This window comes from Cnephaeus nilssonii (genome assembly GCF_951640355.1).
Source record: "Cnephaeus nilssonii genome assembly, chromosome: 18".
Taxonomy (NCBI): Eukaryota; Metazoa; Chordata; class Mammalia; order Chiroptera; family Vespertilionidae; genus Cnephaeus; species Cnephaeus nilssonii.
Window position 1 is genome coordinate 8,777,772 of NC_137089.1, and position 12,915 is coordinate 8,790,686.

General features: G+C 36.8%; 1 protein-coding gene across 1 annotated transcript in view; it reads left to right on the forward strand.

The window, feature by feature from the left end:
* Window positions 1-12,915, forward strand: part of TMEM67 (transmembrane protein 67) — a 38,499-nt gene that overhangs the window by 1,415 nt on the left and 24,169 nt on the right. Inside the window, exons 2-10 of the mRNA XM_079795845.1 lie at window positions 1,162-1,250; window positions 3,512-3,605; window positions 4,832-4,931; window positions 6,353-6,419; window positions 6,524-6,598; window positions 9,055-9,117; window positions 11,101-11,255; window positions 11,372-11,480; window positions 12,658-12,744. Coding sequence (XP_079651971.1) covers window positions 1,162-1,250; window positions 3,512-3,605; window positions 4,832-4,931; window positions 6,353-6,419; window positions 6,524-6,598; window positions 9,055-9,117; window positions 11,101-11,255; window positions 11,372-11,480; window positions 12,658-12,744 — 839 coding nt within the window. The remainder of the gene's footprint in view (window positions 1-1,161; window positions 1,251-3,511; window positions 3,606-4,831; window positions 4,932-6,352; window positions 6,420-6,523; window positions 6,599-9,054; window positions 9,118-11,100; window positions 11,256-11,371; window positions 11,481-12,657; window positions 12,745-12,915) is intronic.

Genomic DNA, 12,915 nt, shown 5'->3' on the forward strand with positions numbered 1-12,915 from the left:
CCCACCTTCCCTCTGAAATGTCTCAGTCTGTTCCATGCTTCTATGTATCTGGATCTATTTTTGGGCGACCAAATCAAGATGGAAAAGTCTAAAGATAGATGTTTTCAATCTCGATGTGGTCCCCCAGGGTATTAAATTTCTGTCCTCTTCCAAGTTGACAGATCCCCCATTTAAGTCATCATATAGGACACGTCAGGCCCCTGCGGTGAGGAGATATCAATGAGAAAGAATTTCACAGCCTCTAAAGTGTCTGGTGTTGGCCGACACCGGTTTGGCTCAGTGGATAGTGTGTCGGCCTGCGGACTGAAAGGTCCCAGGTTTGATTCCAGTCAAGGGCATGTACCTTGGTTGCGGGCACATCCCCAGTAGGGGGTGTGCAAGAGGCAGCTGATCGATGTTTCTCTCTCATCGATGTTTCTAACTCTCCCTCCCTCTCTCTTCCTCTCTGTAAAAAAATCAATAAAATATATTTTAAAAAAATAAAATAAATAAATAAAGTGTCTGGTGTTAGTTTCATAAGTATGAACCCGGATATATGCAATCTAATACCAAGATTCCTATAGGTGCTATTTCCACTTCAGGCTTTCTTAGAGAATGATGTCCTTACTTCCCAGCAAATTGCATAGTGATTATCTCAAAATCTTTACTATCTGTGCAAACAGAAGAATATGGTAATTTATTGGAATGAATGTAACTTTTCTAGTAAGGTTTTGTTTTGACAAAGTAAGTGTAAATTTATTGAATATGTGTGTATGTTTGGGTGAAATAGAAATGTGACATTTCCGTATCCATTAATATTCTTAGTTTCATAGTTCAATCATTTATTACGCTTGCACTAAAAATGGTCGCGAACACAGTACCTACTGTATGCCCCACACATTCTAAGACCTTTATATATGGTAACTAATTTAATATTCATACTAACCCTATGAGGAAAGTATTGCTTTTTTCCACTTCACCAAAGTGGAAGCCAGAACACAGAAAAGTTCGGTAACTTGCTCAAGATTAGAACCCGAGGAGTATGTTTCTGGATTTGAACCTCGGCAGTACTGCTCTAAACTGCTATACTGCTTTTCTAGGTCTTAAGAATTATTAAACGCTTCCCTGTCTTGGAGCTATGTTTTTATTTGCCAAGGTCAAAATTGGCTCTCTTCTTTTTAGGAACTTCATGTGTGTGTCTACCAGGATTTCAGATGATCTCTAATAACGGAGGAGCAGATATTATTTGTAAAAAGTGCCCAGAAGACAAGGTATGGAGTATTTTATCTTTAAATAATTTTACTGTGAAAGTAGTAAATTAAATGCATTTTTTAAACTACCGTTTAATACTGTACACTACTATTTCCCCACCACCTTTAACATTATAAAGCTAACTTTTTTTCTTTTTTTACTAGAGTACATTTTGGGAGATTGGTAAAATTTTATGCAAACTTGGAGTAAGTGGGAATCCTATTGCTTTGCTTTATAAAATTTGAAATAAAAAACTCCCACAAAAATGGTGTGTTTTTACTTTTCCTCATAGAGTAATTCAGTTATAAAGAAAAATAAATGAATGATACATATATACAGCGATTTGGAATATGTGTATCCTTTGGTACAAATTGAGTTCGGTGTCTTAGACCTATATTTCAATGTTTTATATAATAATTTATGCTTGTAATGATATTACATTGGTAAGTTCATGAAATGCCAATTTGCATCGTTAAATAGGTTAAATAATATCTGTTGCCATTCTCTTAGTCATTTCATTATATCATAACTAGAGGCCCAGTGTGCGAAATTCATGCACTGGTAGGGTCCCTAGTGGTTGGCTGCTGCCTTCCTCCCTTTACCCCTCCCTTCCCCTGGCCACCTGCTGCAGGCTGGCCCTGCCCCCTGGTCGAACTCTCTGAAGAACTCCCGGTCAAGGGGACAATTTGCATATTACCCTTTTATTATGTAGGATTTTTGGAAAATTAGGAAGCTAACAGTTATTATATATGATGATTCTTAACAGAAATATATTTTCAATCATTTAGGATAATTAAGAGTCTCTGTGTGCCAGTTCTGACTTTTCTAGTAATATATCTTCTCATTATCTGTGTTAAAAAAAACCTTGAATTTGGGAATGTAATATACAGTTACCAGTTGTTCTACTTTATGGCTAGTACTTATAGATTTGATTATCATTTCGATACTTACTTTTGGAAATATTGACCTTATGATAAATAGCCACTATTAGGAAATTATGCCAATGGAGATTTGTTTTTCAATGCCATTACTAAGAAGTCATAATTTTTAAGTAGTCTTAAATAAATGTGCTGCCAAATATAGGAACATTTATTGATATATCCAGTTTTTCAACCCAAATTTAAAATAATTTCTGGCATTTTTTTTATTGCCATTGTTCGCTATTAATTTTGGCTACATTCATGTTTGTAATGTAATTACTGTATTTTTGTCTCATATTTTTCCTAAATCATATAATAAGCCCAATTTATATATATATATATATATATATATATATATATATATATATATATATATATATATTTTATTTTTTTTATTGATTTTTTACAGAGAGGAAGGGAGAGAGATAGTTAGAAACATCGATGAGAGAGAAACATCAATCAGCTGCCTCCTGCACGCCCCCTACTGGGGATGTGCCCACAACCAACGTACGTGCCCCTGACCGGAATCGAACCTGGGACCTTTCAGTCCGCAGGCCGACGCTCTATCCACTGAGCCAAACCGGTTTCAGCTTAAACTTTGTGTGTGTGTGTGTGTGTGTGTGTGTGTGTGTGTGTGTGTGTGTGTGTGTTTTTGTGTGTGTGTTTCAGGTAGAAGAAAGCATTTTAACAGCAATTTGGTAAATTACATATTTTTCTCCCGACCTTATCACTCCAGAATTTGGCAATGCTTAATGCGTGAATACGTTTCTTTGCATGAATTCAATAAGACCAGTTAAGCCCAATTTTGAATGATGTCGTATTTTACTAATATAAACTATTAATGGATGGAAGGAAATAGCCTCATAATTTAATTTTAACAACTTTGTTTATGTATCATAACATGTTATATACCATAACATTACCCTATTTTGAATCATAACTTAATTTTTAAAAGCTAATGTATTTGGATTATTAGAGATTAGAATAATTATTTTAAGATAAGTAAAGCTAAACTTAATTGGCTATTTATTAAATTCTGTTGAATGTTGTTTTATCTTTGTAAATGGAAAAACTGAATGACAGTATTAATTATAAAAGCAAGGACTCATTTGAGCTGAAAATCATGAAGAAGAAAGAATTATTTCCCAGAGTTAATAGTAGCCAATACATGGTTATAAATGTATATCTTAATTTTAGAATATAAACACAAATTGGCTACACAGGAAATTTTTACATGGCCCAAATGTATATTATGTATGTGAATAAAAACTACAAATTATACAGTATTGTGGATTTTGGATTTACATGATTAAAAGGAGGAAGAAGTTAAGAAGGAGAAAATAAATTTTTTTTTAATTTAGAAAGGTGTTACCAAAGATGGCTGGAACTGCATTTCTTGCCCTGGTGATTTAACTGCAGAAGGAAAATGCCACTGTCCCAGTGGCCACATTTTAGGTAAGAAGTAGATTTCTTATGAAATAGTAACACATCTTCATTTGTGTTTGTTTCTAACAAGGGCATTAATTGAAATAGCATGGTGATATCTTAAAAAATTCTTTATTACTCTTTTTTCAAAATTTAATGATGTTTGAAATAGCAGCAGGCATTAGGAAGAAGATAAAAAGCCCTACCTGATTTTTAATAATTCTTAATAATGTAAGATTGGATGGAAACTTCCTTAATATAATATGATAAAATATATGTTTCAACTCAAAATCCAACGTGATGCTTAATAAGGAAAAATAATAAGCATTCCTCTTAATGTCAGGATCCAGCAAATGGAAAAGGAAAAATAAAAAAGCTGGGATAGCAATACTCATCTCTGACAAACTAGACTTCAAAATGAAGGCCATTACAAGAGACAACAAAGGTCACTACATAATACCAAAGGGATCAATGATGCAAGAGGATAGAACCCTGGTAAACATATATGCACCCAATATAGGGGCACCTAAACATATAAAAAAAACTTCTGGAGGATTTTAAGGGAGAGATTGACAACAATATAGTCATACTAGGGGACTTTAACACCCACTAATTTCACTGGATAGATATTCTAGACAAAAAAATTAACAAGGAAACAGTGACTCTAAAGGACACACTGGATCAGATGGACTTAATTGGCATTTGTAGGACATTTCACCCCAACGCTGCAGAATATACATTCTTCTCAAGTGCACGTGGGTCTTTCATAAAGATAGACCACATGTTAGGTTGTTTCCTAACAAATACAATGCTTCGATGAAGACCCTTATACACATGTATGTATGTTTCAGTAGGTTAGGTCTCTAAAAATGAAATTGTAGTGTGTAGGGTACGTGAATGTAAAATTTTAATAGATGTTCTCAAGAGCCCTCTAAGTGGCTGAAACTTAGCAGCAGTGTGTAAAAATGCTTGTTTCCCATTCTCAGTGTAGTAGAAACATACAGTAAGAGGTAAGGAAATTTTTCAAGAAAAAATATTAATTAATTTTTGTGAGGATTTGGAGAATTAGTTTTTGGTGGGGTTTTTTTTATGTGAATGGGGAGGATTTCACTTTTCTATATAATTGAGGTGCTTAACATGCCTTTAATGCAGATAATGTTTTGAGAATTATTGGAATTGCCAGTGAGATTTAGTAAGTGTGTACAAGCTTAGATATTGACTATGAGTCACATCTGAATTTTGTTTTTACATTTTAGTGGAAAGAGATGTAAATGGAGCGTTGTTGTCTCAAGCAACTTGTAGGCTCTGTGATGGAAATGAAAACTCCTTTACAGTAGCAAATGCTTTAGGAAACAGGTAAGCAGTGTGCTGCGTGCTGACTTCATTAACGTCATTTTATATTTATGCAGATTCTGTACCTTTTTGAAGTACTTTCCCATATCATTTGCTCCTCACAATAACCCAAAGAAGAATAGAAATCAACATTAACAGCTAAAAAAGCTGAGGCCTAGAGAATGAGACAGAATAGGGTTCATAGACCCTGGATAGCTCAGTAGGTCAGTCTCCTCGCTTTAGAGTGGAACATCCCCTCTCCCCCCCCCTTCATAGGCTATTATCACAGCTTAGAAATAAATATGTTAAATTCTTACCATGGTGCTCCAGAGTAAGTGCACATTAGCTACTTTTGTTTGTTATTATGTAATTTGTATATATCTGTAATACAATATATAATAGTAACTTCTATTTACATCATACTTACTATATACCAGGTACTGTGCTTTATATATTATGTAAGAAAACATATTGATAAATGTAATGATAAATATAATAATTTACTTACACTCTTGTAGCCCTCTTCTCTATCACCTCCTGTTCCCCCTTTGTGTATGCATATGTACACACCAAACACGCATGCACACACACCACTCCCTCTCTCTAATTCAGACACGTTATTCTATTTCAACTTCTTCAGTTTTAGAGGTTATTTTCCTTTAAGTGTAGTTTTCAGTTCAATTGTCAAGTTCAAGATAGAAAATACTTGAGCAGCTTCTTCTGGGGATACTTGGTGTTGGATCATCTTTTCTTCCAGGCTGCCCTGCATTGTAGCACCCAAATACGGGCTACTGGGCGGGTCCTCCGATCTTCCCCTCCAATCCCTCTCTAAGCCACCCCCGAGCCCCTCCTCTTTCCTGCTCTATCTTGCAAGTAATAAATATCCATCTAAAAGCATCAGTGTCCCCAACTAGTTTAATGCTCTCTGTCCCTTTATATTGTTCATTAATGAAAATATATTTTCCTAAATAAAGATGAATAGACTTTAAAATTGATGGTTGTAAGTTTGATAAGTAATAGATACATGTTTCTTTTCAGCATGTTACTTTTTTGCTTTGTGGCAGGTAAAATAGGGAAAGTATATTTGATAAGTACTTATAAAAATGGATTTGGTTTCATTTATATGAGTTTGTTGGGCTCGTTTGTTAATTGAGTGATTTACCCATCTTTGCTATTCAGTATTATTTATTCCTTACATCCCATATAGTTTCAAAAGAATACACTTCTATTACTGGTTAATTTTATTTATTTATACCTGGCCTTGTAATACTAAGTGTGGTATAAAACGATTCAAGTCAGTGTAATATTTTTAATTTGTTTTCTTATCACAAGTAATTGCTTAGCTGAATGAATCTAATCTAGTGTTTAGAAGGCAAGTTTTTGATTAAATTCAGGTTTAGTATAATTCACTGACATTTTAAATATTATTTTTGTTATATTGACAGGTGTGTCCGATGTGAGCCAACATTCATTAATACCAGCAGGTCCTGTGCGTGTTTAGAACCTAATTTAGTAAGGCTAATCAAATTGATAAAGTACATATTTTAAAATTAAATTGCTTATACTGTTCCAAAAATTGTTTCATTTATTTATTCATTTGTTCATTCATTTTTTAGACAGGGGGCTTATGTTTCAACAACACAGAGAATTTTCGTACACCTATGATTTCACCTGCACGTTATGGAGAACTTGTGAGTATATTTAAATTTTTTGTTTCATTGTTAAGAATATTTCTGCATTTCTTTAGTAATTAATTTGGGATTAAAATAAGGAACATTTATGTGTAAATCACTTTATTTTTTTTTAAATACCTTTTATTGATTTCAGAGAGGAAGGGAGAAGGTGAGAGAGATAGAAACATCAAGGATGAGAGAGAATCATTGATTGGCTGCCTCTTGCACGGCCCCCACTGGGGATTGAACCTGCAACCCGAGCATGTGCCCTGGACTGGAATTGAACCTCGGACCCTTCAATCTGCAGGCCAACTCTCTATCCACTGAGCTAAACCAGCTAGGGCTGTAAATCACTTTAAAACAGAAATTATCAGTCTAAGAAACAGACTAACAACTCAGCATTATACTTTATAAGTTTAGTTCCTGTCTTCTCTACTTTGGCTCATTTCTTTTTCAGTGAATCTCAGAATGTTTAGGCTGAAAGGTCCATTATAGGTCACGTAAAGAATGCAGTATAATTTAGTTAGGATCACCAGAGACTAGATTTCAACTCTGGATTTACCAATCTTCTGCTTTGTATCTTTGGATTTAGTTAACATTTCTAAACTTCAGTTTCATTGTCTGGAAATGGGGCTTAATAATAACACCTACCTCACAGTGCCTGTACATGGTAGTCACTGGAGACGGGAGGATTTTTCATATCCAGCCAGGTTCTTTATTTATAGATGACAGTATGGTGGCATAGAGTTAGAGCTTTTGTAACAGATCCTAGTGATGCCAGCATCTGGGATGTAAAATGGGAAGTATAAATAAATTGGAACTGAAGAGGTCACAAATCCAAGAGAATAGGAGTTAGATGACTGACTGGGAGTTAGTTATAAGCATGGAGTATAGTGGGCAGCGCCAGGCCAGCCAAGGCGGGTGCCAGCGGGGACCCCGATCGCCCTCACTACCCTCCCCCCCCCCCCCCCCCGTCACCCCACAGATTGACCCTGATTCCACAGATCGGCCCTGATTGCTGGCCAAGCCTAGGGACCCTATCCATGCATGAATTTCGTGCATCAGGCCTCTAGTATTAAAGGAGTTTAGGAGAAACCAAGATGGCGACATAAGGTATACACCTATACGTGCTACTTCTCATAACCACACCAAAACTACAACTAAAAGACAAAACAGCTATCATCCAGAACCACGGGAAAGCTGGCTGAGTAGAAATTCTGCAACTAGAAGGAAAAAAAAAAAGCACATTGAAACCGGGTAGGAGGTGCGGAAGCACAGAAGAGCGGAGGTACAGAGGCGCGTGAAACAGGCTGGCAACAGAGTGCGCTGTTTTTTTCAGTCAGAAGGGAGATATAAGCTCCCGACTGCTCTGAACTCCAGTTTCCGGTGAGACTCTGGGGACCCAGACTCCTATGGGGAGAAACTGGATTGTCTGGCATTGGGTCGGAAAGTGAGGGTGGCTTTTTCGCAGAGGTGCTCGCAGGGATCATTGTTACTGCGTGGGGGTGCAGGACACGGGGACTCGGAGACGCGGAAACGGCTGACTGGCAGCCATCGCTATTTGCTCTGTCCTGGTGATTTCCTGAGACCCTGCCCCACCCAATTTACAACCCCACCCAAGCTGTGAGCAGTGGCTTTTGCATATGAATGGCCTGTCCTTTCGCAGCCTAACCTAGCAAACTGCAGCTGGGTCAGAGAGCTCCAAAACTTCCAAACCCCAAACAAAGAGGAGAAATCTGCAGATCTCGCTGTAGCTCCTGCTGGGTGGCCTCAGGCAGTGGCTGACTTAGCACCTCCTTGGAGATCCAGGAGCCAGTGTACCTAGTGGTTAGTGTGAGATGATACCAGATTTCAACTCCTCACATCCATAAGTGACACACTCAAGAGGAAGACTCAGTGAGCACCAAAGCTCCACTGAAGCAAGTTCTGCCCCATAACAGTGTCTCCAGCACAGCAGTTCCTCCATTATAGACACAGCGGGTCCTCACAGCCAATTGGCCTGGAAGTCAATTCCTCCCAGTGATACCAACAGCAATCAAGGCTTAACTAAAATAAAGGAGTTTAATTCCAAATGGATACTTCTGAGTTCTTTTTAATCTCTCATTTTGAAGGTAGTGAAACCTTATTTTTTAAAAATATATTTTATTGATATTTAAAGAGAGAGAGAGAAAAATACTGCCTTCAGAAACATCAATCATCTGCCTCTGGTACGCCCCCTGCTGGGGATGGAGTTGGCAACCGAGGCACATTCCCTGACCGGTGCATAGGACAATGCTCTAACCAGCTGAGCCACACTGACCAGGGCTAGAATTAATTCTTATATTCCCATTGGAATCTATGTTTTTAATCACATTGAGAAAGTCATGTTAGTCTTTTTGCATTCAACAATATGCATTATTAACATCTTCCTAACATTGTAGTATTAAGGAATTTTTATTTGAACTTAAAACTAAAATTCATCTTTTTGTTTGTAGGGCATGTCCATCACTTCAGAATGGTTTGCAAGGTATTTGCATTCATCAGCAGCTGCTTGTAGGGTAAGTTTGAATTTTTTAAAAATAATTGTATATAAATTTGAAGAATTGTACTTTTTTCCCCCTCAGATCACAAAAGTTGTCCAAGTAGATATATCTCTTTGACTATTAGAAGAATAAACCCTAGTGGATTGAATGAGAATATATAAAGAAAATGTTATTAATTTTATATTTTGTTATATAAGATTGAACGAATGTCTCTGATTGAATGTCTCTAAGCTTATTCAGCTGAAACTGATTCATACAGTCATTTAGTAAATGTTTATTGATAACCTACTCTGTTCCCAGCCCTGTTCTTAAATCAGCTTATGTGTTTCAGAAAAAGACATTTAAAAATGCCAGGTGATGCTAAGTGCTATGAAGACAAATCAGGATAAAGCACATTGAGAATGGAAGAGGGTGCTGTTTTATATAGGGTGGTCAGGTCAGGCATCTTTGAAAAGGTGATATTTGCCGAAACCGGTTTGGCTCAGTGGATAGAGCGTCGGCCTGCGGACTCAAAGGTCCCAGGTTCGATTCCGGTCAAGGGCATGTACCTTGGTTGCGGGCACATCCCCAGTAGGGGGTGTGCAAGAGGCAGCTGGTCGATGATTCTCTCTCATCGATGTTCCTAACTCTCTATCCCTCTCTCTTCCTCTCTGTAAAAAATCAATAAAATATATTTAAAAAGAAAAAAAGAAAAGGTGATATTTGAGTGGAGATCTGAAGAAAGTGAGTGTGAACCACATAAAGGGAAGAATGTTCTAAGCAAAGATCATGCAGGTACTGAGGTCCCAAAGCAGGAGTTATCTGGCTTGTTCATGCTTAAGAAACAGGAAAGAGTCTGGAGTGGCAGGAGCAGAGAGAGCAGGGGAAGTGGAGAAGTGAGTTCAGGGATGAAAGGAGTGGCTGTGGCAAGGATGGGGTTTACTGTAAGGGAGATAGGTTTTCCTACAAAGGAAGACATGATTGACATCAGGTTTTAAAAGGACCACTGTAGCACAGAGAGCAGATTTTGTTGGGGCAAGGACAGAAGCTGGAGACCAGTTAGGGAGAGTATTAGGGTAATCCGAGTAAGGGACAAGGATGGTACTATGGAAATGAGACAGACTTTTGGATATACTTCTGCTTATATTTTGGAGATTGAGCCAGCATGATTTACTAATTAATTGGATATGGGAAGGGAGAAAAGAAGGTCACTCTAGTGTTTTGACTTGAATAACTGTAAAAATGGAGTTTCCTTTTTCTGATGGGGAAAACTGAGAAAAAAGTTTGAGGGGCTCAACAAATTGTCTTATTTTATTATTTATAAAACAAATTACTTAACTCAATGGATAGATTTACACACATACACACACACACACACACACACACACACACACACACACACTAGAGGCCCGGTGCACAAAATCGTGCACAGGTAGGGTCCCTAGGCCTGGCTGGCGATCAGGGCCGATTGGGGCCTTCTGGCTGTTGGCCAGGGCCTCCCTTACCTGGCTGCTGGCTGCTGGCTGCTGGCTGGGGCTTCCCTTCATTCTGTGCTGCCCCCTGGTGGTCAGTGCACATCATAGCAAGCTATTGAACTCCCGGTTGAACTCCCAAGGGGACACTTTGCATATTAGCCTTTTCTATATATAAATAAGATCTAATATGCAAACAAATTATTCTTTCAAATATAATTACTCTACTTAACAGTTCTTTTAAATGTCATGCTATAAGTTTTTAGTTCTTTCAATTGCTTGTCTTTAATTTCATTCTAACTTTACAATTAAAATGTCCATCCCTTCAGAATGATTTGCAAGGTATTTGCATAAAATGTACATTATTCTTCTGCCATATAGAAAATTCTTTTGTACTTAAACAGAGGAACAGTATCAAAAATAAAGGAATACCCAAAAGAATAATTTGTAGAATAGGTAAAATTAAAACCAAGCATAATCTATTATATCAACTTTTCTTAGGATATTAAATTCCGTGTTACATTTCTTTGTCATTGTTCTCTTGTAGGTATATGCCAATCTAACATCTTGCCAAGCTCTTGGAAATATGTGTGTGATGAACATGAATTCTTATAACTATGCCACTTTTGATGCATGTGGACTATTTCAGATTGTCTCTGAAAATACTCCTGGACTGCGCACTGTTCATTCTGTTACATTTTGGTGAGGATAGTCTGATAGATGAACTGTCATTTTGACCAAATTCAGTGCAGTTACTTTCACAAATATTAATATAAATATTGCTTCCCCATTATTAAAACAATTGTAATTGTTTATAGGAAACAGAATCTTCCATGGCTGTTCTATGGATATCAGCCTGGATTAGCACCTCAAGTCCTCAGTACTACACCTCTTCCTTCAAATTTCAGTTTTAAAGGGCAAAACCAGGTACAAGCATAACTACATTTTTATATTCAATTTGAAAAGGTAATAAGAATGTTACTAGTCATAAGTATTGCTTCTTTAGGTTGTTTTTAAATTTTAATTACTAAACTAAATCTAAGTATCAGCTATTCATAGTAACTAAACAAAATAGAGTTTAGCTGTCTTATTTGAGTACATACATGTATATGTCTGGATTATGTGATTATGGCAGCAAGTACTACTTGTGGGGTTGGGAAAGTTCTCATCACCAAATGCAAAACAATCTCTGTCCCTTTTTATCTCTACATGTTTAAGAAGTACTTCCAAACACAGACGAGGGCTCAATGCCATTTCCCAGCACTTCACGGTTCCCAATTCTCACCTCCAGCTTTTTGACTTTGTGGAATGAAGTAACAGATTATTCCCTCCCCTATCTCTACCCCCTCTTTAAACAGGTTTGAAAGGAGGTTATCTGTCACTAGCACTGCCCCTCAATTCTGAAACAATAGTTTTCATGCCAAAAAAGAACACAAATTCTGGTCCATTTATTTTAGGTGTGTTCAGTCATAGAGACACTTTGATTAATTTTGCTTCAAAATTAAGATAACTGAATTTAATATTTGATCTCTGGAAAAAGAAAAGATCAATCATCAATAACAATTTCTTTATAGAATACTAGTGGCCCAGTGCACGATTTGTGCACATTGAAAGGAAATTAATTAGAAGAAATAACAACATGAGATAACAACAAAAACATGGCATAAAAACAACATTGATAAAAACAATCACTGATAAATTGATTAAACTTATTCTAATATCTCCCTGTATACCACATTAAGAGTAAAAACACTCTGAGTGCTTGACTAATTTCCCTTGTGATGAAGTATTTACAATTTTAACTTAACGCCACATGCTCTTCAAACTCAAGAGAAAGCAACATATAACTGACCATGTCCGAAAACGGGTTCAGGTAGGAATATTCCTACTCTGTCTAGATTGGCACCAGCAAGAGCTTTGTATGTATTGCACATGCGCGAGTCAATATTTATTTTTAAATTGCCAGTGCGCGTCATATGTACTGGCCAGCCAGTCAGTCGGACGGACTTATGGCTGGTCACTTAGCCTTTTATATATATAGATAGAACATTATATTGCTTTTAGAGTATGTGACATTATTTTATTCTTGTTTTTCTTTAATCAGAATACACAAATGAAGTTTGTTGCTGCTTCCTATGATGTAAGAGGAAATTTTCTCAAGTGGCAAACTTTAGAAGGTGGTGTTTTACAGGTCAGCATGATTCTGGCTAAAGAATTACTTATGGGCTTTATTTTTGCCTGAGGAAAAGATTAGTTTATTGCTTGAATAATGGAGTATCAGTTGCATGCTACAGTTGATTTTTGTGTGTGTGTGCTTTAAATTGGAATTTCTTAAAACCACCTTGTTAGGGCTTTCATTTAA